We start from the raw sequence: 27,998 nt of genomic DNA on the forward strand, positions 1-27,998 counted from the left end.
AAAGACTATCCTAAAAATAGCTTGTATCGACCACACTTCCAGTTCCAGCAACGACCACCTTCAGACCATCATGGGCGGGCCTCACCCAGATTCCATGCGGTCCTCCTTGGACCAACTGAATTCCCTCCTTCTCAACATCGCTAAGCGGTCGCTTGCTCGCTGTTTCTCCCATACCCACATATTCTGTGATGGTCACGTATTCTTCATGGGAGACTTCGTGCCCAAACCCTGTCAAATACGTCCTGGAAGCTCCAATCTTTCTAGCAGCCGCGATCGACTCTGCGAGCCCCATGTGCGACGTATGCGCCTGTAGCCGCAGGCAATCGAGCACGCAGACCGGCACAGGGGCACCCCCTTTGCCTTTTTGGATGATAGGGAAAACCTCCTCCGGAATGTGTGATACATCCGAAAGATATACTAGCGCATCCTGTATCTTGAATCCAAAACAGAGGTAGGGATGAATTTTGCTAGATGAAGCCTTCGAAGGCTCGGCCTCTGATGATCGTTGCGAGGTTAGAGGAAGCGACCTCGAGAGCGCCGTCGGGGTCGATGGAACGGTCGAGAATGGGCTGGACGGCACGGTTGAGTTGGGTGTTGGAAGATATGAAGGTGGGGGACTGGAAGAGAAATGGCGGCCGTGATGTACTGCAATACACGCGTCAGATACGGTAAATTAGGCACAAGCAAGCGGTTTACCTGAAAACGGCGTAACACTTATTCCCGTTTCTTGTATTTCGAAGGGAACTTTGTCGTGGATGATGTGCCATTTAAACTCGGGAACCTAGAAGCACCTGTCAGTGTCCCCATACTGTACCAAATACATCCCTACATACATCACCTCCGCCAGAAGCGAATTCCTTCATCACCAGATACGGAAACGATCGGTGGATTTCCGTGAACGTTGCCTCCGAAACATATACGTCAATGTGCGGTTGTATATGACAATTTAAAGTCCAGCCTGGGAGTTACAATAGAGTGACTGTCTTAGCTGCTGGTTATCTGGGAGTAGAAGATGATAGAAATACCTCGAAGGTCATCTAGTCCATTCATTGCTATCCCATGCCAGAAGAGAAGTTCAGCAAAGCTAGGACGAAGCAGGAAATTGTATAAGCTACCATCTGCGTGTGCATGCGTGATTAATACAGCATCTATCTTGCGCAGCCCGTGCTTGGGGAACCACTCTAAGGCAGCTGCCTGAAAGTTTTTCCCGACATCTATAACGATAGTCCTGCAAAAGTGGTGTGAGCGAAAGGGGCCTTAAGAAAGCATGTCGGTCAAAGCGTACACGATATTACCATCCTTGCCCCTGACTCGAACTACACCGCTCGTATTTCTGCGAGTGTTCTTCTTCCCCTCCGGAGTCAGGGTAGACAAACACGTTCGACAAGGTTTCTCTCCTGGCAACGCAGTCAAGCATTCGATATGGGGCAAGCTCGAGGATGTCCCAGTGCCCAGGAAGATAAAGTCCAATCCATCGTCTGCTTGTTTCAAGGTGGGGGATGACATCACAGCAATTATACAGTCAGATTGTCAACGGGGGATTCGATATGCGTGGTACCGGCGGTGCGAGAGGGTTGCGAAGAAGTGCGCGTGCGAAGGTCCAATAGCAAGGGAGCTATTATAGAGTTCGGCGCGAACGGGCTTTTTTCGTGTGGAGAAGGCCGCTTAACCAGTCGCTTTTATATCCCACACAACCTGAGCTAATTTCGTGCAATTCCCAAGGTTCGGCACAGATAAACGGACACGAATTACGAAATGGGGAATTTAACGACCTAGACAGGAATCTTGAAACTCCTAGATCGAACCTGCAGCTTTGCTCAAGGTTAAATGAGCCTCTCGTGACGATGGAACAGAAGGACTGCACCAAGTACAATTAAAAAAGTCAATACTCGAAACGGGTTGGTAGGAAGGCGAAAAAAGCAACCTTCTCTAGCCTGACACGCCTCGCCACTGCTTGCCATCATGTCGACATGCAAGCATAGCCATCGAACGCAAGGGAACACGTGCAAGCCGTGATGCAATTTTTTGCGAGATAGCGGCTTGATGGTGGCATTATTGTTGGGAGCATCGTCACGGTCTCGTAAAGGCGGCGGTATAGTTCACGATTTAAAACCGGTCAAAATGTTGGATCGCGCTGGCCAAGTGGTGAGCTTCATTGGTGGCACCGGCAAACAACTAATTGCACCCGTGGTAGGTCCAGCGCGGCGAAACAATTTGATTCCGTCCTAGGTAACAATTGAACGTGCGGAATGTAGGTATAATATCGTGAAAAATCGTCAAGGAAAATGGCTAGGCTACAAACTTGATGTATTGTAAGTAACACGGTGGCAGTATCGTACAACGTAAGGGTAAAAAGTCTATGTTTCACAAAGATGTCGTCAGGAACGTCCCGAAACCCCGTTCGCGGGAATCAGATCCAAAATAAGCATAGAAAAAGGTGGAGGTTGAACTAGCTGTCGGTGTTATGGCAGTGGTATTTCTCATTCGTCTGGAGAGGTGGAGGGTGATTCTCGAGTGATCTCGTCTACTTCCATGTCGTGTAGGTGCGCGGCTTGGCGCGCCACAGAGGCATTGTCGTACCCCATATCAGGCATGCTCTCGGTGCTAACGCTGCCTCCATTGCTTGCGAGGGTATCTTCTTCGTAGTACCGCAGCGCTTCACGGAACGCAAGCATCCAGGGATGTTCCATCAGCTCTGGGGCACTAGGCCGCCGCACTGGATCAATGGTCAGGCATTGTTTGATGAAGTCTATCCCGAGATAGCTCAGCTGGCCTGGTTCAGGCAACGGCGGGTGCTGAGTGGCAACTCCTATATGGAACATAATAGCCCTGCAAACATTGTTATGAGTTAGGCATGGTTAGAACGAAAGGATGCGAACTACCATTCGTTATCGAGATTACTCCAGGGCTTCTTGCCGGTAGCAAACTCAAGCACAACGCATCCCAGAGACCATATATCCATTGCCCCATGCCGACCCCGCTTATCGTTCTTGATGACCTCAGGCGACATATACATCGGCGTTCCTGTCAAACTATTCATGCCCAGGCCGCCCAAGTTCGCCACAACAGGCGCCGCAGAGGCACCGTCGTACGTGGATCGCCTGGACCGTTGAATGGACCGTTGGTTCTTTGCCAGAATTTTGGCAGCCCCGAAGTCAACGAGTTTGATGACCCCCATATGGTCTAGAAGGATGTCTGTCGACGGAGACGCCAGTTAGCCGGGTGGCTGCTCAGACAAGCATAATGCAACTTACTATCGGGTTTGATGTCTCGATGTACGATATTTTGAGAGTGTAGATATGTAAGGCCCTCCAGCATTTGCATCGTGTATACCTGAATGATGCCCTCATCCTCGATTCTCCCATGCACCAACAACGCCGCTAAACTACCTCCTTGGCAATATTCCTCAAATATGTACACCTTGTCACGATGCACCTCGATCCCATAGTACTCGACGACGTTCGGATGATGGAGCATTTCCATGACATTGAGTTCGTCCACGATCTGCTGGTAGAGATTAGGCAGGCCAGAGAGCTCCTGGAACTTGATTTCTTTGACAGCCATCAGTGAACCAGAATCTAAGTTGACTGCCAAATAGACGGATCCAAATGCACCAGCCCCGATGAACCGGCCTTGTTGCCAACGAATGGGGATATTTGACGTTGAGTTCGCCAGGAACACCAGCGAGCGGTCTTCCGGTTTCTCGTCATCAAGGACGCGCCCGAGTAAGCGATGCTGGGAAACGATGCTCTCTCTTTCCATCTCCAACTCTCCCAACGTGCCAGCGAGCTTATCCCAGTATGCGCGCACACTTCGGTCCTCGTAGGCGTAGATAGCGTCGTTGTCCAAGGGGTTACACTTCACGTCTACGTCTTCTGGTGTGGCCTCCGCAGATGTGGACCCCGGCTGGACGGTTCCCGCCTCTTGGAGATTGTCTTCCTCTTGCCGCTCCTTATTCTTCTTTGCTTCGAGAGCTTGCCGGGCGCCAAGAACATCAAAGTGGCCTACGAGCAAGCCCATACAAGTTGCGACCTTGACACGCAGCGTCTGGAACTGCTCGTCAGGTATAGCTAGAATATGATGACGCTTGGTACGTTGATGGGTGAACTCTAAGGCCATGACAGCCCATCTGAAAGTCCTACGATCTGATGAATCACAATCATCACAGATAAACGAAACCCAAGATATCGCGAGCTTAATCAAAAGACGTTGGAACTTCTGCAGCGCGGTCCGCTCCATGTATTTTTGGGCCTGCTGTCCGTGGTCTGAGGCAAATGTATACCAGTTCTCCATAAGTTCTTGACAACCAGCCGTCTCCTTTAACGAGTTGCGGACATGATGCACGGAGTCCACGATGGATTCTGCCAACCGATTGGTGACGCGACTGATTTTCCGTAGTTCACGATTCACAGTGGGCAAGTGAGCTTGCTGCTCAATGACACAGATAGGAGGGTCTATTTCGATCTCTTGGGGAGGAGATTCGCCGTCCATTTCGGTGTCGCCGTCCTCGTATGGGTAGAACAGGTCAGTGAATGTCTGCTTCGCCAAAGCTAACCTAGCTCTTGGGCCATCTGCTATCAGTCTGACTCGGTTGTCCTTGAGTTCTAGGTCAAACTTGGGCAGCGGCATAACGTGGACATGGCCCGTCCAAACGAAGTGTGAGCAAGGGGAAAGGAGGAGTACGTAGAGGCTCTCTTCGGGCTCGGTCTCGTCGTCGTCCGAAATATGTTCCACGTTATTGAATATCCGGTAACCATCGTCTGAGGATTCTTCGTCGACGTGGAACACTTTGATGAGCATTCTTCGAATGTCGTCAGGTCGTTCCCGCAGCGCCCGAGGGACAACGATGTATATGCCGTCCTCTTCGTAGACCGTGGTAAGTACAAGAACATGGTCTGTAGCAACAAGGGTAGCAATGAACTGATTGAGCGTAGCCTCTTCTAGACTGTATTCAGCAGAGTTGCTGAACCGCTGGGTAAGCATCCTTCGAATTCGTTCAGTACGAGCGACGAGTACGAGGAGCGATCTGTACTACCTAGCAAAGCGTTGGAGCTTCCTATACCGCAGTCGTACGCCGTCCAGGATTTTACCGTACCAACTAGCCATTTGTTCCTGGGTCATCTTCCTGCCGGCTGATTGAATGGGGTTGGACGAAGATGTCCCATTAATGACAGCTTTGCCCTTTGAATGCGATGATGGCACTCTAACTTGCGTCTCAAAGTAGTTTGTAACGCGAACCATCAACTTATTGGTGAGGGCACTAGGAACAGTTGAGTACTTGTAAGTAAAGTAGACCATACAAGTGCTCGGGAAGGCATACCATAGTTGCTCTGCGACGAGACGCGATCCATCCGCAGTAGTCATGCTCACATCATTGAACGTTGCCCATTGTGATTCCAGCACATCTGTTTCCTTGAAATATATCGCCTTGGTCCCGGATTTGAGCTTCCAGTGTATGAGCTTGAAGAACCACGCTAACGCCTCCAAAATGGTGTCTTCGTAGTCTTCACTTATGCATTGCGGTAGCTTCCACCTGCCAAGTGGGTCAGGGGCAAGGAAAGCCTCGTATTGTCGTTTCATTGTACATGCGACGCCAATGCCGAGCTTTAAGTCTTCAATCATCTGGTCAATGATGAGGACTTCTGGATCTTTGACCTTCTGCATATACTCCAAGCGGACGCGAAGCGCAGCCTGAGCTAACTTCGTGGGGAACGAGATGAGGGGAACGAGTTCATCCTCGAACGTTGGGAGATTCATATCTTCGAACAGTTCTGCTAGGTTCACCTGAGCATCACGGGCTGCTCCAATGAAGCCATGAATGGTGGTCAAGAAACCCTTCTCGAAATTTCGTTGTGTCAATTCTTCTTTCAAGACGCGTTCGACGAAACTCGTTCCGTCCGCAATATCCGTGGGACCATGCTTTCCAATAGGGATCTCGTGGTTCGTGTTGGGCTGCGAAACGTCCAAAACATCACTCCCTGTCCAACGACGGAGGAGGTCGATATGTCGGCGTAATGTGATGACGACTGTGGACCACGTATTCAGAGTATCGCAACGAGCATGGAAGTTTGGCGTATCGGCTTCAGGAAAATTGGTGTGGAAGGCCTTCTGGGTGGGATATAGCGAGTGTGCAACCTCGAGTCGGTGTAAAATAGCAGAAACTTGTTGGATTGCCGCGGCAGCCGGTATATCTCCTTCTCGAAGCTCGACGCGGAAAGAAAGTATGTCTTCCACGAGGACACTACAAACACGCAGACGGCGCTCTTTGAGATATTTGCGTTCGTCCTCGACGGTACGATCGTGGAGTTTTGCACGAATACCAAGCCAGATATTCAACCTGTCGTTCTGTTCATCTGTGGATCTTTCAAGGGCGACGGCAATGCGCGTTTTCTCGGATCTTAGAACATCACCTTCGAGTACTGAGGCTAACATGACCTGCCACTCTAAACGTTCGCGTTCTATGCCTGAAGAGTTGGTCGATCCCTCCATCGTAAGACCGACCACTGCAGGATCAGCCGCCAGAGGATTCTCCTCGTCGTCGCTATTGTCTCCTGTATCTACCAGCTGGCCGAGGCCACGCTGGTAGTAATGCATGTCCGGGTCATCTCGTGGATCATCTTCTATACCGAGCTCTGACGAACGATACCGTCGAACAAATTGCGAGTAAATATCAGGGAATTCGGGAGTTGATGAAGAGGCATGAGCTGCAGACGCATCCCTCAGTGATGGCTGATGACCACCGTTCGTACTGGGTGAAAGTGCCGTAGTAGCAGATTTGGTGCGAGATTTGTGTGAGCGATAGGAGGAAGATGCGGGGACAGCCAGGCGCGTCGAGGACTGGTGATCCCACGCAGCATCGTCTCCGTCGCTGTGGTCTTGTTCTGGGTGTGGGTAGAGCGTTGGCGTATGCCGTCGCATCTCGAATCCGCCGCGAGACGGCATAGCGATTCTGAACAGAGAGAGACGCGCCGGGCCGCCAAATCCGGCCGACAGTCGAGAAGAAGCGCCCAATCTTAAAGTTAACTTCATCTACACCGTAGCACCAAATTGTACTGAGCCTTCGGGAAACAAAGCAGCGATGGGTATTGTCGAGAAGGTAAGGTAACTATATACAGCACTCTGAACTTGTCCTGACGGTGGTGCGCTCAGATCAAAGAGATTGAGGGTACGCTATATTGCTTGCACTCTCCGTAAATGAGTTTACGTGAAGTTTCTAGAGGAGATGGCGAGGAGTGAGCACTCAAGATCAGTCACATATAGGCCATGTACTGACATCGACGGTAGCGCAGAAGAATAAGGTACATCCAGCAATTGGCTTGCGGCCTCTAAGCTTCTCATATCCTTCAGGCGACAGAATACCATCTTGGCTTACTTAAAGCCAAGCTGGCAAGATATCGAGCGCAACTACTCGAGCCTGCATCTAAATCCGGACCCGCAGGAACAGGTTTTGACGTGCAGAAATCAGGGGACGCGCGGGTGGCCTTAATTGGCTTTCCGTCTGTCGGCAAGGTATACCTCACCATTATCTGTAGATTCGACACTCATGCAGGGATAAATTTCTTAGTCAACGCTGTTAAGCAAAGTAACTCACACCCAGTCGGAAACGGCTGCCTACGAGTTTACCACATTGACTGTACGTAGGTGCACATTCCATGGTCATCTTAACTTGTACTTAGATCCACTCCGCAACGGTGGTAGGCTATCCCTGGTGTCATAGAATATAAAGGTGCTCGCATCCAGCTACTGGATTTGCCAGGAATTGTTGAAGGGGCTAGTCAGGGAAGAGGGAGAGGGCGCCAAGTAGTCTCAAGTTCGCTTCATCTACTTGCGTCCTATGACATTCAAACTGATCTTATTTATATTCTAGCCGCCAAAACGGCCGATCTCATCTTGATTATGATGGATGCTACTAAATCTGACGAACACCGACGGTTGCTTGAGGTAGAACTGGATGCCGTTGGGATCAGGCTTAACAAGTCGAAACCCGACGTTGTCTTCAAGCGACGAACGACAGGAGGAGTAAGTGCACCGCGTGGAATTAGTGTGAATTGACCTTGATCCCAACTTTTTGCCTTTAGATAACAGTGTGTATCCAATCCTAATAGCCACCCTCTGTCACTGATTAGCCTTTCTAGTTTAATACCACTGTCAAACTCACTAAAACAGACGAACGGACAATAAGGTTGATCTTGGCGAGTTGTACGTTTCCTCTGGACACGATTTCCGGTGATGCGTGCTCACGATAACCCGGAAGACAAGCTCCACAATTGCGATATTATGATCAGGGAGGATGTGCGTAAACATAGGTTTCTACATGGCTATCTTTCTCAGCTAAGGAATGGCCTTATAGATCACCACCGATGAATTTATAGACGTTCTGATTGGTACAAGAAAATACATGCCGTGTCTTTGTATGTCTCCTTCCAGACTACCATTCATTCTGACTCTAACACACCCTAGATGTATACAACAAAGTGGATGCAATTTCGCTGGAACAGCTGGACAAGATCTCTCGCGAACCTCATTCAGTAGTGATCAGCTGTGAGATGGACCTGAAGTTAGTATCTATCTCCCTGGTTAGCGCTCTAATTCACGCCCCACATGTATAGCATTGACTACCTCATCGATCGCATCTGGGACGAACTCGCGTTGGTGAAGATATACACGAAGAAGCGGGGTGCTCATCCTGATCTATCCGACCCAATCTGCCTCCGTAAGGGGGCCACCATTGAAGTAGATATTTCTCTTGTACGTGAGACGCAGACTGCAGATGCTGACTGGGTTGAAAGAACGTGTGTAACGGAATCCATCGGTCCTTGGCGGCGAACTTCCGTTATGCTCTGGTCTGGGGGAAATCAAGTAAGTTCTCGCCACACGCACAGAAGGTCAGCCTCTCGCATCAAGTGCAGGACGAAGATGTCGTTTCAAGTTGAGTTTCCTCCCACAGCTCCTGCAGTATCAGCAGCTTACTCTCAACTTACGATTCAATTGTAGTCTTCACAAAATAGAATAGATCCGAGTAGTTCAGCTGCATCTACGAATATGTACCATCAGATTATGAACATTATGAAGTAACTACGAGTACAGGTTTGATTTAGCACTGATGGACGTTATTCAGAAGACATTGGCACCTAGTTACGTATTCCCGATAGACTTGATTGTATGATTATGGGGCAGGTGGATGGAGCATACCCTAGACTGTACAAAGTTTGTTTCTCGGGTCGAACAACCATGTGGAGGCCCATCCCCATGTGCTCCAGGGCAATTCATTAGCATGATATGGGAAGGTGTGGGGCAGTTCTCTCTCTTCCCCACAGCCCACAACCATTGGACCGCCGCGAATTCGTGAAGAATTGAACGCTATGGCGAGGCACCTCTCTCGAAGCGCGATTAATTACGCTACTCATGTCGCCCCACGTCCTCAGTCGATCTCGTACACGAAGGAGGGAGCAGTCACCGTTTCGTATCCCACGCTGGCGTCTGAGCCTCTATCGTTGGGTGCTTCGATAGGTGGGGTTTGGTTATTGATGATCTTCGATGTTTTCTGAAAGTGTATTGTAGAAGAAGCATTCGGCTCTCACCCTAAATCTCTCGGTATCATCATCGTTCGCGACCTACCACCTCAATACCAGACGTACAGGGAGAGGCTGCTCAAGCTCGCGCATAGTTTTGCAACGCTCCCAGAGCCTACCAGAGAAAAGTATGCTGATCCAACCTCAAAATACAGGTAAGCACCAATACTCAGATGCTGAATTTAAAGAAATCTGATGAACGTTGGGCATTGCCTCATGGAAGTTTCGGGTGGTCTCATGGCAAGGTGAGCACCCGTTCCAAACTCGTAGGAATGGAATGGAAGTTTTGAATCCATTGAGGGTTTCAGGAAATCATGAACGGGAAGCCCGGTAAGCGGATACTTCAGTCTACAGTTTGTTCCTTCTCTCATGCCGATACGCTTGAAGATCTACTGAAAGGCTCGTATTATGCCAACCCAGTTGCGGACAGGCCTACAGTGTCATCAACCTTACGGGCCATGTACCCAGAGTACTACGGCAACAACATTTGTAAATTTCGAGTCTACGCATCATCTAAGGATGTCTGTCCTCAACATGCAATTTAGGGCCAGAGAAAGGGGAGAAAGGAATAGAAGGTTTCGAGGAAGCCTTCAAAGACCTTGGAGGGTGACGCAGTTCTGAAGTTCGATCATCGGTAGATGTACTGACTTCAGTGACATAGATTTGTACTCAAAGTGGGCTATGCATTGGCTGCCGCTTGTCAACCTTTCGGTAAAGAGACTGCATCTAACTATGTCGTAGTGTTGTCATTAACGCTCAAACCCAGCGTTGTCACATCTCCGCGACACGTCCGTATCATTGCCAGATATCATCGCCAACTCACAGACGACCAAGGCTCGCCTCCTTCACTATTTCCCTCCTGCCCCAGGTACGACTCCGAAGGAAGATGAACCTGTCGACAGTTGGTGTGGCTTCCATCTCGATCATTCTATCCTCACAGGGCTTTGTTCGGTAATTCTTTCCCTTCCATGTTTAGATGACGGAGACTAACCATGTTATCTCAGGCCATGTTCCTAGAACAAGGCGCGAATGGTGCAGTCAAAATAGTGGCTTCGCCGTCTCCTTCGTCAGGACTGTACATCCGTACAAGGGGCGGCGATCTAACCAAAGTCACCATCCCTCCAGATTGCTTGGCGTTCCAAACTGGAGAGGCGCTCCAGCTTGCCACTGGTGGAAAATTACGCGCAACACCTCACTGCGTCCGGGTAGGAGGCAGCGCGAATGCTGAGTCGATTTCTCGCGAGACATTCGCCCTCTTCATGCAACCAGAAGTCAACCAACAGCTTTCCCCATCACAAACTTTCGGAGAATTTAGCAAGCGTGTTTTCGATGAACATTACAACGAAGACTCTATGTCTAAATAAACATGCAGATGTACTCTACAATGTAATGGAGTAGAGGTGCAATAGTCGAAATATACAATACTACACGATAGATACAACGTGATCGCCATTAAGAGCGGGAATTAATAGATAGAGAACGACGGCGTGGAGAACCTGGATTGAGGGAGTCTGGTAAAACAGACAACACGGCTGCAGCGAGGCTATTACGCTTATTATGACATCGGTCTGATTTGCATTCACTATGCCGAGAGCTGTCGGAAGAGCGACGATCGTGGTCCTCTGTATCAGATATAACACTCCAATCCTCACTCGGGGCTCCTCGAGCTGAGTTAGAGGAGCTATAGCCGGAGGGTGGCTCGATACCGGACGAATGAGCCTGGTCCCGAATGGTGGACTCCTCAAGGTCATCGGTCGCGTCGTTGGCGGCCTGCTTCTTGATCAGAGACCTCGAATACTCCAAGTCTCTGTAAATGGCTTCAATGGCTGTGGCAACGCCGTTTTCCTGCACAAGGGTCATTAGCATACCATTAAACCGAAAGGGGTCAATAAACGTACCCCACGAATCTTTTCTCCCAATACCTTCGCGCGACTGATTTGCTTAACATCCGTAGTAGCCGTGACTAACGCTTCAGTCAAAGTCTCGACAGTGAGCTTCTGAACACCAGAGCCAACACCCAAGGCTTCGACCCTATCAGCCCAGAAATACTGGTCACCGAAGAAGGGTTTTATAATTGTCGGTATTCCAGCTATATTGAAAGGTAAGTCGACGCTTGGATAGATAGAACAAAAGACTAACCTCGCAAACTAGCCCCAGTGGTTCCCGCCCCGCCGTGGTGACAGGCAGCATCAATCCGCTTGAACAGCCAATCGTGCGGGATTGAAGAGATAGCGTATATGGAGCTGGGGAGAGGTTCTTCTGGTTCTGATGCATCTGATGTTTTGACATGGAGCCGATCCGACCATCCTTTCGATAACACAGCGCAGACCCCGCTTTGAACAACGGCATCGATTACACACTGCGTCATGACTTTCGGATCGGACACGACGATACTGCCGAAGCCAATGTACACCACTTTCTTGCCCTGTTGATGTGCCGAATCGATGAATTTCACCAGATCTGGCGGCGGCGTCCATTTCTTCGCGCTAACATCGGCGTCATCGAGGAACCAATACCCTGCAAATAACTCAGCCACGGCGACCGAAAAGCGGGGGATAATCAATTACCAGTAACGCGAATCCATTCGGGCCAATCTAGCGGAGGGGGCACAACGTGGGGGCTAAAATTGTAAAGGAAAGGTATTTTGTGCGGTTCCATCCTATCTAGACTGGTGCTCCCGAGGTGTAGAAGGTTGCGTCGCCATCGGTTTATCTGCCCAGCTGTGGCGCGCCAGAAGACTTGGTCGAAAATCACATAGGACTGAGGTAACCGTCAATCTATAGGGTAAAGGTAGATGCATGGTGGGACTCACCATGTAGTTGTAGCTGCCGCCCATCTTGATGCACAACAATATCAGCATATGCAGATACGGTTAGAATGATGAATGAACAAACCTTTCGCTCTGGTACGGCAAAAGCATGGGGATATGCCCTAAAAATAAAGTTACAGTAAACACATCGAATATTAATAGCAGATGCGCACCTAGTGCGACTCCATGTCATGGTAAAGGCCCGGAAATATGGAATTCCTAGCGCTTCGGCGATGTGATAACCACCCATAGCGCTTGGGCTCTCGATAAGCACATCAGTTCCTTGCGCCGCTTCCCACGAGGTTTTTAGAAGATCATCCAACCACCCCCGGAACTGCGTTATCTGTAAGATATAGAATGGGGTAAAAACAAGCATATGATCACACCTTCTGCATGGCCTCCTTCATGAACGAAAGTGTAAACATCCCATTCTCCACGCAAATACGCATTAACTCTGCAGGATCACCCCCCACGTAGCCAAATTCAAGCCCATACTGTGGATATCTTAGTTTCGGCTTCAACAGAGAGTGCATGTTACCTACAGATTCCACCCATTCCTTGAACTCGCCGTGAGTGGCGATGCGCACGCGGTGTCCATCGGCCATGAGTCCTTTACCAAGTGCTATATAAGGTTGTACATCACCCCGTGACCCAATGGTTAGGAAGGTAAAGTGCAAAGACTCCTTGGGTTTAAATGTTAGGAAGGTTGAGGATGCTGAGGTAAACATGACTGCGGGCAACGAATCAGTCATGTTCTCTGGGGGAGGTCTTGGATCAGGATCACTACTAGGAGATGGACGAGCGTCGAATTCCTCCAATATAAGGGCGTCGCGTTCCCCTTGAGTTGGCAACGGGGCATCACCAGACGCCAATCTCCTCTGGCAATCCTCGATCTGTCGATCAAGGAGAGCCATGAATGCATCCCGTTTGTCCTCTGCCCCGAACTCGAAAAACAACTCTTCGTGACCCTTAACGATGACTATGAGGCCGTGATGACCGAAGCGCGTGGCCTTCGATGTTTCTGTGGAAAGAACATCACGGATAGGAAGCGCCATCTGAGAATCTGAGTGAGAATATGAAATGAATATATATGGACATAACGTACCCGAGTTCTGACCGCCAAAGGCCCACTAGACTTGAAGCAGAAGTAGTTTGTGGAAACGTAGAGTCGTCCATACACTGGCAATAAACGAAAGATGTAGCCAGGGAAGTCTAGCAAAAATATTAGGGCAAGCCCAACGGACAGCAAGGTGTACATACACCCCAACAGGGTCTCCTTCTCATCGTAAGCAAACGCAGTCCTGAACTTCTCCTGAACCTCAGGATCGATGCCTGTATCTGGAGTTTGCAGTATACTGTACGCCATGTTCTCAACGCCGAATCGACTACCAGAAGATGCCATGCTTGATGAATACACCTCCCTCACGCCGGGCATAGTTTGCGCCGAATCCAAAGCCGAAGAGGGCATGGAGTTTGAGATGCCACTAAATACCTTGCGTGGGGTTCTGAACCACGATGGAACACCAACGCTCCAAGCACTCGAGGTAGTTGACGGTGGCTCTCTGCTCAATTCAGGATTGTTAGGAAATGTGCGCGAAGATGAAGTAGAAGGTGGGTACGTATGTTCGCCGCTCGGCGTGGTAGCAGCGGGACTTGACGATGTTGAGATAGATGGCTCTGGAAGAGGAAGGTGCAAATCAGGAGACGTCTTTGAATTGCGCTGCAGAGGCCCGGAAATTGGAACGAAAGAATTAGGCCTCCGGGAAACGTGAGTGAACTCGTTATCGTCTGAAATTTCTGGTGAGGTCGTAGCACGGGTGAGAGAAAGCGAGTCTTGGAATGGTCGTAGTAGTGACGTTAATCTAAATCGTGAAGAGGAAGATTGCGGTAGCTGAGCATCGGAAGGGGGGAAGCTGTTGACGTGAGGGGCAGGGGCAGGACGGATAGCGGTGGTATCTATGACGGCCTTGGGCGAGCCCGTTCCATGAGGATATACGCGAGCAGTCCGTACGGCTGTGCGAATTTGGTCCAGAGCACCAGGAAGGTCATTAAAATAGGCAAAGAAATAAGAGTCAAAGGAATATTGTCCCTCTTGATCGAAGACCTTGATCTCTATGGTCTCACTGAAGTCCATGGCCGAGGACTTCTCCACGTCGAGAATTGCTGCATAAGGTATAGCAATCTAGAACAGTTTCAGCAAGGATCGTCTTAACAAAGGTAACTAGTACCTTAACACTATCTCCCATGTTTTGGGCCTTGAAAATAACCTTCTTAATGGCCTTCACCCATTCGTCTCGACTTGGGATGGAATCGGCAGACAGCATGATAGTCTTCTGATTGGTCCTTAGCTTGATCTCCTTCTCGTTTACCGGTTCACACGAGATGGCATAGCGAAGGTCAGCAATGCCATGCGGGAAGTAAGGATCCTGATCGAGAATCACATTACATCATGGCCTGGAATGGGACAACGGGGGCTTACCGAAGAGGATTGATACCACGACAATGCATCGTTCTTCAAGACAAACCAATGCTTAATCCAGCGCTTGGTTCGCTGAGCTTTCTTGGTCAATGAGCCTGATTTCAGAATTTGGTCCTGTGGGTGTTGATCAGTACCTTAAAACTTACTATATAAGGGATAACGAACCTCTCGTGCAGGCATGTGCGCGAAGAAACAAAGGTAGGAGTTCGTGAGATACATGTAGCCTTGTAGGACTGCACGACTTTGTCAGGATGTACCTTACAAAATAAACTTTTATAACTTACGAACTGAGCGGAGTAGCCAACAAGGCATTTCTACGAGGATCTATCAGTTGATGACTCGATACTTCGTTATGAGTGCACTTACCAGCTAGAACTTCCTCTATACCATCTAGTTCAAAGACTTCCCTCAACTTCTCCGCGAGTAGCGAACGTCTCTGGAGTCGGACCGTAGCCATGCTACCAGTTCGTATTGGCACGATCCTTGACGGCCCGGGTGACGAGGTTGCCCCAGCTTGAGCCAAAGCCAAAGCTCGGGGCATGGGGGCGCCTACGAGCTGTGGAGTAGTCTGCTCGAAATCCTCTTGTTCCTCTGTTTCCTCCGAGTCCGAAGGACTTTCCGGTCCAGAATTTGACTCTTCGCTAATGCGCGAACTGCTGCGATGAAGCTTCCTCGTCGAAGCTCCAATATCACCTCGTCGAGAGCGAGCAAGCGGTCTGTATATTGCATGAATCGAGGATGCCATGGGTTCGGCTGTAGATGTTAGGCATGCTTGATGAGGAGCGTGTCAAGAACGTAAGCGTAAACGGCACCTTGCTTGCTATCTTCGTCGCTCTCGGAATCCAAGGCAGGTAAGTTGTGCTCCATTATGTCATCGTCATTGTCGGGATCGTCCGTCCAGGGGATGGCCTGAAGGGCCTGAATGAGGGTTTGTGTCCCGGCGCGCATCTGTGCATATGTCAGCATGCTGACTGACTTACGATCGACTTCAGACTCACAGAACCGTCTCCTCGGAAGGAAGACAAGGACGGCCTAGTCGGTACCAACAGAGGCGACGGTGGGGTGATGAAGGGGGAATCGTCTGCATGTTTCTTCGGCACCACGGTAGAAGAGGAACGTTTGGGTGAAGTAGGGCGCGAAGCGCTGGGAGTCGACGATGGAGAACGCGTAACCTCACCGGCGACGTAGGTAGCTACTCGACACGAAAATTCAGTGTAGTTTAGAAAGAAACAACGCGCATGGCTCACCATTAGGGACATCATCAGGCCTCTGCTTTCCCTTGGCCTTTCGGCTTAGGCTAAATATACGTCTGGGTCCTGATGCTGTAGGGCTTGTACCTGGAGAACTTGGAGTCGATGGTTTCCCGCTGACACTCTTGGAAAGTTTGTCAAATCTATCGACGGTCCTCTCTACCGCACGTTTCACAAGCCCTGTCGACGCTGATAAGTTCTCTCTTGGCTGCTCCTGTGCGGAGTCGTCGACAGCTTGAGGCGAAGTGTCGCCCGGTGCAACGGGCATGCTGGGGGCGGGCTGTGATGGTGATTTGGACATTGGACCGTGTCCGTAGCACTAATATCTGAATCCGCAGCGTCCCAATTGCAGCAGTCCTGTAAATGTGGTCCTGTGGAAGATCGCTAGCGCTTGTTACTCGAAAGACAGAGGATAAGCCCGATTAGGTCATCAAAAGGCGGCGATGCCGTTGGAACCCAATAGGCACAAACAACGGCCTCAATGCAGTCACGCAGCTCGGCACGCTTCTCGGACTTGGCGCTGCATTGGCGTAAAGGACACGAGTTGTGTATGAGGCTGGTTCTTTGCGATCCTCCAACATCTTTGACCTGAACGTCCTTTTACGAACATCTGCAGCACTCGAATATGCGAGGGGAAGTATGCATCGGCTCAGCTTCGTTTCTCTCGTAAGTAAATGACATGGTTCGACTGCAATTGACTAATATTCGAACCAGACTGGCCTCACTTATTCTGCTGATCTTCGTACATGTACGGTTCTTCACCACAACCGTCGCTTTGCGATCTAATCACCGTTCAAGATCGGTCAAATTAATACTTCGTCCGTAGGGAAGGGAGTTTCCATGGTAGGTCCGCTTCTAGTATGGATTGAACTGCTAATTGAACAAGCGCAGGTAAAAGTGAATACTTCGGGCTACGAGTACGTTCTTCGTCTTTCCACCCCCGGTCAGACCTTTGGCTAACATATTGCTAGTGATGCTTTAACAATCATCACCCTGGACCCCATCGTTGGTGTCCATGCTACCAACGCATCTGCCCCCCTCCAAGCCCGAACCGGCCTACGAGAATTATATCTGTTCGGACTCTACTCTTTCTGCGGTTATACAAACGAGACCGCCGGAGCCTGCTCGAATAGGACTGTGGGCATGCAGTTCAGACCGTATCCCATCCTTACATCCGACATGGCCGTTAATTATTCTGTTCTCACCGACGGCCTGTTCGACACGGCCTTCCAATCTCAGCAACCCACCTTCCGCGACTCTTCGTACCTCGGCGGTTCGACGAGGGCTGCGTACTACATGATCCTCTTGGGCACAATATGCACTGGCCTCGCCTTCCTTACGTGAGTGTGCGTGTTTTCGGTGATAATCCCGAGACTTACGATATTTATAGAGGCCTCATACGGCATGGCATGACTTTCTTCATTTCCACAGCGTTCGCATTAATAGGTAGCTTGTTGCTGTTGATCGGTGCAGCTATCTGGACCGTTGTAATCAACAAATCGGACGCTATAAACGATGTCATGGTTGGCAGTACACCGGCACCGTTGGGTATTATCGTTTCCATTGGTCCTGCACTTTACATGCTCTGGGCAGCCTTTGCTGTCTTGCTAGTCTCAGTCGTGCCATACATGCTTGTGTACGTCCATCTTTATTGCAGCCCGCTGGCATGCTCACGCGCCGTCTTGTTCTAGATGCTGCACATACCGAGGATAGTTGCTTGATGCAATGTCCAAAATAAAATTTGCGTTCTCATGCCACCTAGAATGTATTCATCTAGATGTTTATTTACGCTGCTGCGGACGTCTGCGCTTACGATATCTATAACGTACCTTACGATTGGATGACCTACTTACTTTCGGAAACCTCCAAAGAGTTGCCTTGTTTTTATAATGCTGTCATGTCGTTTCTGCTTTATGCCTTTTGGTTGTATGTGTGAGGTCCCGAATCATGGGTAAGACACCAAGGGGTACTCCATAACCACCGTCAAGGTGACACCCATGGGCTTGAACTGCTTGTGATAATAATGTTCGGAATATGCCTTCTTATCTTCGTCGCATTGTTGGTTTCTACTACTCTTATCTCTGTGGAATTCATGAGGCCGCCGTTCTGCACATCGAACCTAGTATAAATTGGAAGAACTGTGATTGGACGGCTAGCGCTGGATGGGCGGCCCAGTTGAAATATAAAGCCACGCCCCAGACAAATGCGATCCCACTTCTCCCATCAGCCATCAGGCTGCCGCTCGTTGCTCGTCCGCCACACGCTTCCCTCGCCCTCAACGAGCAAGGTTCATGGACCCGAAGACAGGGGTGCTGGCCAGTACGTTGCATCTGCTAAAGTGTCCGCAAACTGATAAGATAAAGCTTCTTCTCTCCCAGGAGACGCCAGCCAGTGAGTTTCATTTGATCCCCAATCACCTCTTATCTCTGGATACGGGCCTATAATTGACACTGACTCTTCTGTGCTGGATTTGTAGATTCGACAGGGGCGATGTAGCGTTCATCATCATTGCAGGCGCGATGGTATCTTTCATGATCCCCGGCCTTGGTCAGTGATATCTCCGTTGTCAACGCGCATTACTTCCTCGTTCTCATTTCTACCAGCCTTTCTGTACTCGGGACTGGCCAGACGAAAGTCCGCGCTCACGCTCGTGTGGGCGGTCGCAGCAAGCAATGCAGTCACCATCTTTCAATGGTACTTCTGGGGCTACTCCCTTGCGCTCTCTCGGTCAGCGACAAACGGCTATATAGGAAACCTGCGCCATTTTGGCCTTCGCAAAGTACTCGCGGAGCCTTCTCCTGGTTCCCCCCTCATCCCGGAGTTGCTGTACTCGTTTTATCAGATGGAGTTTGCTTGCGTAACTGTGGCGATCCTAATGGGCGGGATAGCGGAGCGTGGTCGGGTTTTCCCTGCGATGGTTTTCACGTTCGTGTGGATGACACTCGTGTATTGCCCGCTTGCTTGCTGGGCTTGGGGAGCCAATGGATGGGCATTTAAGTGGGGAGTGATGGACTATGCAGGTACGCATCAACGTATCCTGGTTATTCCTCTAATCTCGAACTCGCATCACTAGGCGGAGGGCCTGTTGAGATCGGTAGCGGAATCGGCGGTCTAGCGTATGCTTGGGCCCTCGGCCGACGGACCGAAAAAGAACTAATCAACTTCCGCCCACACAACGTCACTAATGTCGGTCTCGGTACTTTCATCCTCTGGTTCGGCTGGATCGCATTCAATGGTGGCAGCGCGTTCGGCGCAAATCTGCGTGCTGTCATGGCTACTTGGAATTCCATGGTCGCCGCTGCCTTTGGCGGGATGACTTGGTGTTTGCTTGATTACCGCATTGGCAGGAGATGGACTATGGTTGGATTTTGTTCCGGCACTATTGCCGGTCTGGTTGCCGCAACACCATCTTCTGGGTTCATCCACCCATGGGCTTCGTTAATTCTAGGTGTTGTTGCTGGCGCAATATGTAACTTCGCCACAAAAAGTGAGTTCCCATAGCATCTATACCACCGGTAAACAGTCGATTGACAGCTATGCAGTTAAGTTCTTGGTCGGGATCGACGACGCGCTGGATCTTTTCGCTGAGCACGCCGTTGGAGGGATCCTTGGTCTCTTGTTTAACGCACTGTTCGCCGATACGGAAGTCATTGCCCTCGACGGCGTCAATCTTGAAGTAGCAGGCGGCTGGATCGACCATAATTGGAAGCAACTATACATCCAAGTCGCTTACATCTGTGCGACTTGCGCGTATACGTTTGTCATGACGGCCCTCCTCGCAAAGGGAATCGACATCATCCCTGGGTTGAAGCTCAGGAACGACGCAAAGGGCGAGGAACTTGGCATGGACGAGGTTGAGGTGCGTAAATTGCTTAGGCTTCTGCGTTATCACAGAGTTATGACGCATTGCTTGGTATGTAGATAGGAGAGTTTGCGACTGATTATGTCGAGGCTCGCCGCGACTACTTGTCCTGGTACACACCTCAACCTTCAACGGACACTAAAGAGGAAGTGGATCAACATGTTCAACATGTCACAGCAGGGGATCGTCACGGTCGTCCTGACCTTGATGGAGTGTTCACCAACGGAAACGGTCGTCTATCATCGATAGCTGAAAAAGAGGCAGCATGAAAATTGGCTGAGGTGTCTCCTAGAGAGACATGCTTTCTTTCTTATGGGCGGGTAGCATAGAGAGTGGAGTCTATATAATCGTTATCATTCATTTGTTCGTTTTCATGCTGCAATGCAGTAGCAGCAGTATCACTAGGTTGGAAAAATCGTGTATTCAAAATAAGACATGGTCACAGTAGTACTGCGACATCAAGATATACGAGTCATCAACGAGTTAGATAAATACAAAAGATATACACCGCACAGCAAGAACACGAAAGCACGATGAAGTTGTTCAGCAATCCCAACCATAGACGAAGTCTGTATCGGTGTTCGAAGATGAAAGCGGTGCTTGAGCAGAAGTCCCTGAGTCCTCCTCGGCATGAGCTGATAGTCGGCGTCCGCAGATGCTCGAGCCAAATCGCTCGTTGAGCAATAAATCGACAATGTTACGTGCTGAGATTGTTTCGGTTTCCATAGTTGACATTAACCTGTCAAATTCAAGTTTGTTAATGCGAGGTAGAACGAGAAGGGAAATACGCACGGTTCGAAAGCATTGACGTAGTAGAAACCAGTGTCGAGTTTTACAGGCGGGAATGAGTCCGTGGGTGGGAGTTCGGGGTAAGCATCCCACTTGATCGTATCGTTAAGCGGTCATCGACATCGAGAGAAAAGGGCAGGCAGCTCACCTCTTTTCTAAACACCCAGGTCACCGAACCTGGGAATATTCTCTCCAACCATTCGTCCGACACCCTCTCTTTGGAGAATATCTTCACCGCCCACTCGTTCTCGCCGGCTTTACCATGATATGAAATCGAGTTGAACTCGGGGCCCCTACCACCCTGCCGTCTATTTTCATCGGTCGTGAGCATCATCCCCGGGACTTTGGAAGACAGCGGCAAGTTAAAGTACGTTGGGTTGAATGTAGAAGAGTTGGTAGTAAGGAGGGTAACGTGTAGGTGGACATATGGCTGGGGTTTGATTTGGGAGGCGAGCGTAGAAGGGAGTTGTATTTTCGAGGAATGGTAGGGTGCTGCGAGAATTACGCCTCTATAGCGTTTGGTGCCAGACGTGGTCTCAACCGTCCAGTCGTGGGATGAATCGTGGTGGGTAATGCTCAGGACCTGCATAAACAGCAAGTCAGCACTCCAACTACATTGCCCTATCGTACTCACAGTCGTATTCAAGTGCCCATTGGCGCCTGACCTTTTCAAAAACTGCTCAAAGACCAAGAAATTCCCTCCTTTGATTCCCACAGCACCAGTAGCGGCAAGACCGACAGCACCTCCGAGCATATGGATGAAGTCAGCATTCTAACAGAAGGTCATTAGTTGTCAACTAAAACCTAGTTCGAAAGCTTAATATCTCACTTGGCCATAGTTCACACGTGTTGTAGCCTCAACAAACTCATGCGCGTATTTCCTTGTTATTCCCTTGCTTTGCAAGTACTCGCTCGCAGTCTGCGCGACTAGCTCATCCCAGCCAAACGAGCTCGCTATATCTTGAATGTTGTCCCAATTCAGCGTCTTGTCCGAATACAGGCGTTGAAATTGGGCAACCATGCGATCAACACTAGACCAGGGTCAGGACGGTGGCAGGCAGATACATCATTGGAATACCCACATAGTTTGGGCGCGTTTAGGAGAGAGCACGCCGTATCGCCACATGAGCTTGAGCGTGTCCCACCATCCACCAGCAAACTACAAGAGTTTAGTTGTTTTCGCGCTACGGTAGTGACACGTACTCACAGAGAGCAGTATGTTCTCGCCATCCCAAACTCCTAGGTCGTTGTCCTCCGCGCTGAAGTCGTCGCGTGTAAGGTTGAACTCCTCCGACGCTCTCCACATGTTTTTGTTCGCGTTTACGAAGATAGAAGCACCAAGCTCGATGTGTGGTAGACTTGTGTCGTCGTGAGGGTAGACAACGGTGCTGCCTGGAACGTCGGGAAGCACGATGAAGAGATGAGGTAAGCGGCGCACTCACGACCGCCAATATACGACGATTGCTCATACACGTCAACCTCCACGTCCAAGCCAAACCGTTCCTTTGCTTTCGATATCCAGAATGCAGCCGACGATCCCCCTGCTCCTGCCCCGATGATAGCAATTCGTGGGGTCACATTTAACGGAGGAGAATCAACTTGGACGGACGGGACTTTTGCGGAGAAGAATGGGATGGCAAATGGGAACTCGAAGGCATTCGAGGCCCCAATGAGCAGACAAAGATGGGTCAATACCTTCATATTGAAGGGAAACGGGGTCGGCAACACGCAACTTTTGTCGCGCGCGCGCTGCTACTGAGGTTGCTGACAAAGCCCCCTGAATCAATGATATGTCTTAGAGAGCAGCGGCCGGTATTGCCGTATAGCATGACAGATCCACGAAATTCCCTGTTCCCACTTCTGTCTTACGTGCTTCCATGGCCTCGACGAGCCTCAGCATCCTCGCCATTATTCCCCCTGAAATTGCAGAGCATGCGCTCTCCATGTGTCGGGTGAAGGATGTTGTATCGTTCTCGGAGACATGCTGGGGAGCTTATCGAATTGTGCACGACCCCCCGCCGCCGCAACTTTGGCGCAGACTTTTCTTGACGAAGTTCGATGACCCGTGGAAGGCCTTTCGGATCGGTGACAAAGCTGACACAAGCGCCGTCTACAATTGGCGAGGGGTCCTCATTCGACGCTATCAAGCTGCACAAGTAGCCCATGGCAAAGATGTGCCACAGCTCAGCCGCAAAGACGTTCTGGAGGCATTCTTATCTGTCGTTTGGGACATCCCCCCGTTGATTGATCCCAAAGAAGACGATACATCTCGGAACGCCGTCTGGCTTTCGCTCACACTCCGAAATTCCAAGATCATCACGACACATCAGCACTGGTCCGACGAGTACCAACTAGAGGCACAACTGCGGGCGTACGTAGCTTTGGGAATCGATTCAGCCACGCACGGCCCGAAGCTGCGGTCGGTCTACTCCCGCCTGGAAGCCAGACGTACTGGCAGCAGGACGTATACGTATAATTTAGAGCACTATAAGGAACGCAACCATTACGGCCCGTATCTGTATTCGCCGAAGCGGAGGGTCAATTGGGTGCATGTTGAGGCGCTGATGAACGTAGTCCAATCCAATATACGTGAGATCCCCCATCAGTGGGCGCAAGAAGTCGCCCCGCCCGTGAATCTCGAGTTCCTTCGAGCGAATTCATCATCTACGGAGACTCATAATCCCGTTGATTGGGCAGGAGTCGAGGGTGGGTAACTCCCTAATTGCACACCTGTAGGATAGACTAATCAATCACATATTGTAGGTTCATGGGCGAGATATGTCTGTTTCATGGATTACAGGTGAGTGAGTTGGGAGGTTATCCAAACGGTCGGCGATTAATAGTATATGTCTCCTCCGCCACAAGGGAGCTATTTGGTGTGTACGTTTGTTCATTTGATCTACCCCCCTTCTCACCGTATTCCTAGCATTCAACGTTAGTGCCGCCGCCCCATTCCTATTGATGTCTTCGAGTCCAACCCCCCTTCTTCATGTAGTTCACGTCAATGTACGGCGGTCCCCGCAACCCAGCCTACTTCAACGACCCGTCTTTTCGCGAAGCTACTCGCCTCATCCGCCTCGACTTAAAACTAACCTCCCCGGACAAGCTCAAATTTCGAGGGTCGATGGATGCGGGGTACGACATCGCGGAGGAGCAGGGTGGGGAATCGGTTTCGTCGACCAGCGACCCACGCTACCCCACATTGTACTTCACCGGATCTTCTAGAGGCTCCATAGGAAACGAGGCCACTATCGAAGGCAATGTCAGACTCGGTGTCGACAAGGTGCCGCTTTGGAGATTTGTCAGTCGCCATGTTGATTACCCTTATGCCCTTGGTACTAATTAATTTGACCTGAACTCTTAAGGTTTCTATCTACGATGGACATGCGCAGTGGAGGTTTGTGTTTGTATCCCTCGTTCCCAACGATTTCGCAGGGTGGACTGACTTTGTTTCTGTAGCTCGGAAGGTGTGCAGATCGGGCATGTGAACAGTGCTATGGGCGTTGTCGGCGTATGGACGTCCGATACCCATGACGAAGGTTTGTCGATGTTTGTGCGTTGAACTTACAGACGCTGACTACTCGCCATCTATCCAGGTGATCCAGCTGGTGAGCAATTTCCGGAAGGCGTTCGTCAGTTACTGATATCTCGCACAGGTCCGTTCTGGTTCTGGAAACCTACACGACCGCTCGACGAAGCTAACGACTTTATGTAACACACTTGATGTATGTAACAATTAACTATGTAATATCGCCCTAGAGCATGGACTTGGCTCCCAGCGTGTTCTGGAAGTAATTGACGAGTTTGCCATATACTTCTTCGTATCTGTGGGGCAAAGTTAGGGCTCGCGTAGCAACGGCAAGTTGTGATGGCATACGCTTTGCGATTATCTTCGTTCTTCAAGTTACCGCGTGCTGCGGCCCACCCGTGAAACCTGAGTAGACGTCATCATGACGGTGAGAGCATAGGTGATGCTGGACATACATATAATCGTAGTTTTTGGAGTCGCATTGAGCTGAGAACGGCTTTTTGCTTAGAATGTCTACGATTTTGGTGTACTGGAAGAACAATTATTTCCCAACTGCAAGACATCAACTCGGGACTAACCTCATCAACGGGCTCGTCTTGAGAGATATAGATGGCCAAGGGGACCGTTAATTTGGAAGCGTCGTCGGCAGACAACATTCTGAAGATACTCCTGTGGGAATGGGGCTAAATGGAGTGTGAGGCGACCTACGCTGGATGGACGATAGACGAGGCATCAAACGGTGTGCCTTCGCCAGAGCTAATGACGACAACCTTTCCACCTGTGGAACCAGTCTTGACAGCCATACGTTAGGAAGTACGACACGCACATACCCCAGCAGAAGCCATACACGCCAAGTCGTTTAGCACCGTCGTTCTTGAGCAACTTACCGAAAGCTTCAAGTTTCTCCTTTGTTCTCTGAGGGTTGGCGGGGCCACCAAAGAAGTCTTGCAGGGCTTGCTTGTCTGCGTCAGACTTTGGTGGGAACCCGTCGATCGGAAACGCGCTATCGGGCTCGAAGAAATCGGGCATGTAGACCTTGGTCTTCAGTGCCGTTGCGATGATATCCGCGCCCTGCTGGGTCTGCGGGAAGAATCTAAGTTACGTTCGTTAGCATTGGAGTATATTAGCACGGTATATAATACTCACCCGAAGATATCAAAGACGCAGACAATGGCGTTATCACTCTCATCAGGACCGGTCACGTAGACTTTCTGAAAGTCTCCGTGCGAGGTGAACTTCCCTTTGGGCGTGTAGTCGTGGTCGATCACCGGGGGGATCGAGCAGCAAGCCTTGTTCGTGTTGTGCACGGTGGTTGATGCAGTGGTCATCTTGGCTTTGTTGAGTTGGTGAGCTAACAGACGGAGGCGTGATAACATGGATCGTCAACCAGTGGAACCGGAGGTCCGGCATTTTGTGACCCTGCCCCCTATAGACCTATAGAAGGCGGTTTACCGATCGTCACTGCATCCCATAGCGTAACCCATGTGACATCGTGAGAGTGCCTGACGTAATCAATGGACATCTTCGCGTCGCTCGGTCATTCTGACCTCTTACACCCCGACCACCACTACGCCAGCGCAAACGCTTCGACGTGGTAACTCAGTTTGATTCCAGACGACATGGGTATACCTGGAGGGGAAGACAAACTCGTAGCTCAATTAAGCCGGAGCGCCTCCCAGCTTTGTTTTTCGGCTTCCAGGGTTTCGACGGTGGAGTGGGAGGTGCTTGACTATGCGGCTAGTACATTCTTTGTTGTTTGTTTCCTCTCTCCTAATATATATACACAATGCTCGTCCACCGCTTTGCAATGCAGCTAATGTGTGCAATGTGGTTCACAGGCGGTTGTTCGGATGCCGTACAATGTTTCGCTCTAAGATCACTGCCTAATTGCATCGCCCCATTTCAAAGCACGGTAGGGCTGATGAACAAACGCCGATAGGGGGGCCGGGGATCTTCGTAAATTTTTCCAAAGCCAGGGTTCGAGCATGGAATTGATCGGACACAGTCTTGGAACTGAGATATAAAGCCTATTGACGTTTTGAGCGATTGTCTGCGATATCCATGGTTGCCCTGTAGTCGTGCTTAGCAGATGGTGTTTGCTGCAATAGTGCAGGATGACCAACTGCGGGGGCTGCAGTCCTGCAATTACAGCGCAAGTGAGTCGAAGTCCTTTTCCTAGTCTCGTTCTTATCATGGTCTCTTTCAGTGGCAGCACTTGCATTCACGGTCTGGGACATAGTCGTGTCCTTCGAGGACGAGGTGAGGCGCAAACTACTCGGTTAGTCTGCGTGGTACACTAACGTTCATTCAGGTGGAACAAATCTGGCTGTGAGTGTCTTTCGCTGTCGCACACCCTTTTGCACTCAGCTCCCCGTCATCAGGAGCGCATGGACGAGGTTAAAGTTCTTGTACATCTTCCTCAGATACTTTTCTCTCATAGCCCAAGTGTATGTGGGCGACCTTGTTCCTTGTTTCCATGCTAATCTTGCCCTACTTATCTCCTCCTCGGTGCTTGTTAATTATGACAGGATTGCCACGATCCTCACATTAGGATTAGCTGCGCCACTGTATCCAGGTCGTTCTGTTTGCCTACTCTTGCTATCTTTCCAAGCCATCTCCAGTCAAGCCTTGATGATGGGTGTACAGGTCTTACTTGTTCTGAGAGGTACGTGATTTCCAACGTCCGAAGACCATCTACCATCATTTGCTCTTCGCAGTCATCGCCCTATACAATCGTGTTCGTTGGCTTCGCACCTTTCTCAGCGTACTCTTCCTCGCCGAAGTCGTTTTGATGACCGTTTTCTTCGGTATCTCGTTGAGCAGCATGGATTACGGAGTACATTGCGTGATCACTGGGTTTCCGATCACGGCCACCGGGTTTCTGTGCGTGTTCCTCTTCGAGTCTTGCTCGCGCAGTTCCCAAATCCCTTTCCCCGCGAACTCAACCGCCTGCGTCCGCTTCGAACGAACTCTTACATTCTCACAGAATCCCCCCTATTTTGTATGAAAGCCTTCTGTTTGTCCTTACAATGGTCAAGTTCTATCAAGCCCTCCGTGATGGATGGGGCAGGCAGCCTGTAATCTCCCGGTTCATGAGTCACGGCATATGGGCGTTTGGTGCCCCCTTTGGTAAGTGGCCGTACCTATTAACCCTTTCATTTCGCCTCTTAGCCTTGCTTGCTCGGCGTTGTACTAATGGAACTCAATTCATAGTCATCTTGACCGTCAACACGCTTTGCATGGCCCTACTCAAAGGAGCTATTGCAAGCGTTGCATACTCGTAAGTACCATACGCTCATCTCAAGGCTTCCATGATCGTGAGGAGAATGCCGAACTGATCGCTGTTGATTGGGTTAACTTAGATGGATCATCGCTATTCCTCCATTCGCTGTGCGTGTTTCATCTTGTTCGAAAAGTACACCACTGACCAGGCATCCTTATCCAGGGTGCTCGTCTCATTTTAAGCATGAGCCATCTCTTCAGCCGCCAGCCTTCGATGCGGCGGACGACATCGCATGATCAGGTTCTATTGGATACAACCATTATGCAGATGACATACCCATCTCATACTGCAACCGGTTGGTGCTCACTGGCCTGGTGCCTTGAAGTTGCTGACCTTACGTTGTGATAGATGCCGGTTACGGCTCATCCTCATTTTCCTGGCAGCATGGCCAAGACCCGAATGCTATCTTGGTTGTGGACCGTTGA

The 27,998-nt window shown here is 50.2% G+C and overlaps 11 protein-coding genes across 11 annotated transcripts; 6 read left to right on the plus strand and 5 right to left on the minus strand.

Moving 5' to 3' along the window:
• Nucleotides 1-10: 10 nt before the first annotated feature.
• On the minus strand, nucleotides 11-1,506 carry PC9H_004021 (uncharacterized protein; the record flags this gene model as incomplete). The annotated part of the gene is made up of 6 exons (XM_036773611.1): nucleotides 11-645; nucleotides 697-781; nucleotides 834-958; nucleotides 1,026-1,052; nucleotides 1,116-1,228; nucleotides 1,286-1,506. 6 exons carry the CDS (start codon nucleotides 1,504-1,506, stop codon nucleotides 11-13), a joined length of 1,206 nt encoding a protein of 401 aa, XP_036635084.1.
• A 974-nt stretch (nucleotides 1,507-2,480) lies between these two features.
• On the minus strand, nucleotides 2,481-6,942 carry SSK2 (Suppressor of Sensor Kinase (SLN1); the record flags this gene model as incomplete). Its single annotated transcript, XM_036773612.1, has 5 exons — nucleotides 2,481-2,829; nucleotides 2,883-3,195; nucleotides 3,255-4,984; nucleotides 5,036-5,260; nucleotides 5,321-6,942. 5 exons carry the CDS (start codon nucleotides 6,940-6,942, stop codon nucleotides 2,481-2,483), a joined length of 4,239 nt encoding a protein of 1,412 aa, XP_036635085.1.
• A 136-nt stretch (nucleotides 6,943-7,078) lies between these two features.
• DRG2 (Developmentally-regulated GTP-binding protein 2) lies at nucleotides 7,079-9,008 on the plus strand (the record flags this gene model as incomplete). The annotated part of the gene is made up of 13 exons (XM_036773613.1): nucleotides 7,079-7,096; nucleotides 7,211-7,249; nucleotides 7,348-7,509; nucleotides 7,565-7,633; nucleotides 7,699-7,810; nucleotides 7,868-8,019; nucleotides 8,136-8,199; nucleotides 8,255-8,292; nucleotides 8,351-8,411; nucleotides 8,461-8,557; nucleotides 8,610-8,733; nucleotides 8,790-8,928; nucleotides 8,995-9,008. The coding sequence occupies 13 exons, from the start codon at nucleotides 7,079-7,081 to the stop codon at nucleotides 9,006-9,008; spliced, it is 1,089 nt and encodes a 362-aa protein (XP_036635086.1).
• A 354-nt stretch (nucleotides 9,009-9,362) lies between these two features.
• PC9H_004024 (uncharacterized protein) lies at nucleotides 9,363-10,936 on the plus strand (the record flags this gene model as incomplete). Its single annotated transcript, XM_036773614.1, has 9 exons — nucleotides 9,363-9,510; nucleotides 9,562-9,727; nucleotides 9,796-9,817; nucleotides 9,881-9,902; nucleotides 9,960-10,061; nucleotides 10,118-10,178; nucleotides 10,234-10,283; nucleotides 10,339-10,523; nucleotides 10,577-10,936. The coding sequence occupies 9 exons, from the start codon at nucleotides 9,363-9,365 to the stop codon at nucleotides 10,934-10,936; spliced, it is 1,116 nt and encodes a 371-aa protein (XP_036635087.1).
• An 88-nt stretch (nucleotides 10,937-11,024) lies between these two features.
• ATG26 (Sterol 3-beta-glucosyltransferase) lies at nucleotides 11,025-16,378 on the minus strand (the record flags this gene model as incomplete). Its single annotated transcript, XM_036773615.1, has 19 exons — nucleotides 11,025-11,417; nucleotides 11,471-11,661; nucleotides 11,712-12,089; nucleotides 12,140-12,332; nucleotides 12,385-12,408; nucleotides 12,467-12,503; nucleotides 12,555-12,715; nucleotides 12,768-12,875; nucleotides 12,924-13,436; nucleotides 13,487-13,593; nucleotides 13,642-14,563; nucleotides 14,610-14,807; nucleotides 14,861-14,974; nucleotides 15,026-15,093; nucleotides 15,145-15,174; nucleotides 15,227-15,613; nucleotides 15,673-15,808; nucleotides 15,859-16,052; nucleotides 16,108-16,378. 19 exons carry the CDS (start codon nucleotides 16,376-16,378, stop codon nucleotides 11,025-11,027), a joined length of 4,425 nt encoding a protein of 1,474 aa, XP_036635088.1.
• Nucleotides 16,379-16,735: 357 nt separating this feature from the next.
• On the plus strand, nucleotides 16,736-17,823 carry PC9H_004026 (uncharacterized protein; the record flags this gene model as incomplete). Its single annotated transcript, XM_036773616.1, has 7 exons — nucleotides 16,736-16,776; nucleotides 16,825-16,858; nucleotides 16,909-16,953; nucleotides 17,002-17,027; nucleotides 17,082-17,450; nucleotides 17,501-17,746; nucleotides 17,802-17,823. 7 exons carry the CDS (start codon nucleotides 16,736-16,738, stop codon nucleotides 17,821-17,823), a joined length of 783 nt encoding a protein of 260 aa, XP_036635089.1.
• A 578-nt stretch (nucleotides 17,824-18,401) lies between these two features.
• PC9H_004027 (uncharacterized protein) lies at nucleotides 18,402-20,241 on the plus strand (the record flags this gene model as incomplete). The annotated part of the gene is made up of 7 exons (XM_036773617.1): nucleotides 18,402-18,429; nucleotides 18,474-18,501; nucleotides 18,587-18,657; nucleotides 18,714-19,130; nucleotides 19,184-19,597; nucleotides 19,653-19,969; nucleotides 20,032-20,241. 7 exons carry the CDS (start codon nucleotides 18,402-18,404, stop codon nucleotides 20,239-20,241), a joined length of 1,485 nt encoding a protein of 494 aa, XP_036635090.1.
• Nucleotides 20,242-20,515: 274 nt separating this feature from the next.
• PC9H_004028 (uncharacterized protein) lies at nucleotides 20,516-22,462 on the minus strand (the record flags this gene model as incomplete). Its single annotated transcript, XM_036773618.1, has 8 exons — nucleotides 20,516-20,711; nucleotides 20,765-20,853; nucleotides 20,910-21,344; nucleotides 21,396-21,533; nucleotides 21,591-21,792; nucleotides 21,844-21,920; nucleotides 21,969-22,153; nucleotides 22,204-22,462. 8 exons carry the CDS (start codon nucleotides 22,460-22,462, stop codon nucleotides 20,516-20,518), a joined length of 1,581 nt encoding a protein of 526 aa, XP_036635091.1.
• A 176-nt stretch (nucleotides 22,463-22,638) lies between these two features.
• On the plus strand, nucleotides 22,639-24,476 carry PC9H_004029 (uncharacterized protein; the record flags this gene model as incomplete). Its single annotated transcript, XM_036773619.1, has 9 exons — nucleotides 22,639-23,467; nucleotides 23,525-23,561; nucleotides 23,627-23,637; nucleotides 23,688-23,695; nucleotides 23,757-24,062; nucleotides 24,127-24,158; nucleotides 24,221-24,300; nucleotides 24,358-24,369; nucleotides 24,418-24,476. 9 exons carry the CDS (start codon nucleotides 22,639-22,641, stop codon nucleotides 24,474-24,476), a joined length of 1,374 nt encoding a protein of 457 aa, XP_036635092.1.
• A 40-nt stretch (nucleotides 24,477-24,516) lies between these two features.
• PC9H_004030 (uncharacterized protein) lies at nucleotides 24,517-25,666 on the minus strand (the record flags this gene model as incomplete). Its single annotated transcript, XM_036773620.1, has 7 exons — nucleotides 24,517-24,586; nucleotides 24,639-24,695; nucleotides 24,746-24,819; nucleotides 24,869-24,947; nucleotides 24,999-25,068; nucleotides 25,121-25,383; nucleotides 25,437-25,666. The coding sequence occupies 7 exons, from the start codon at nucleotides 25,664-25,666 to the stop codon at nucleotides 24,517-24,519; spliced, it is 843 nt and encodes a 280-aa protein (XP_036635093.1).
• A 713-nt stretch (nucleotides 25,667-26,379) lies between these two features.
• On the plus strand, nucleotides 26,380-27,998 carry PC9H_004031 (uncharacterized protein; the record flags this gene model as incomplete). The annotated part of the gene is made up of 11 exons (XM_036773621.1): nucleotides 26,380-26,446; nucleotides 26,497-26,549; nucleotides 26,602-26,618; nucleotides 26,672-26,737; nucleotides 26,819-26,955; nucleotides 27,008-27,173; nucleotides 27,277-27,419; nucleotides 27,504-27,570; nucleotides 27,653-27,680; nucleotides 27,736-27,868; nucleotides 27,922-27,998. The coding sequence occupies 11 exons, from the start codon at nucleotides 26,380-26,382 to the stop codon at nucleotides 27,996-27,998; spliced, it is 954 nt and encodes a 317-aa protein (XP_036635094.1).

Source organism: Pleurotus ostreatus (genome assembly GCF_014466165.1).
Source record: "Pleurotus ostreatus strain PC9 chromosome Unknown scaffold_2, whole genome shotgun sequence".
Lineage (NCBI taxonomy): Eukaryota > Fungi > Basidiomycota > Agaricomycetes > Agaricales > Pleurotaceae > Pleurotus > Pleurotus ostreatus.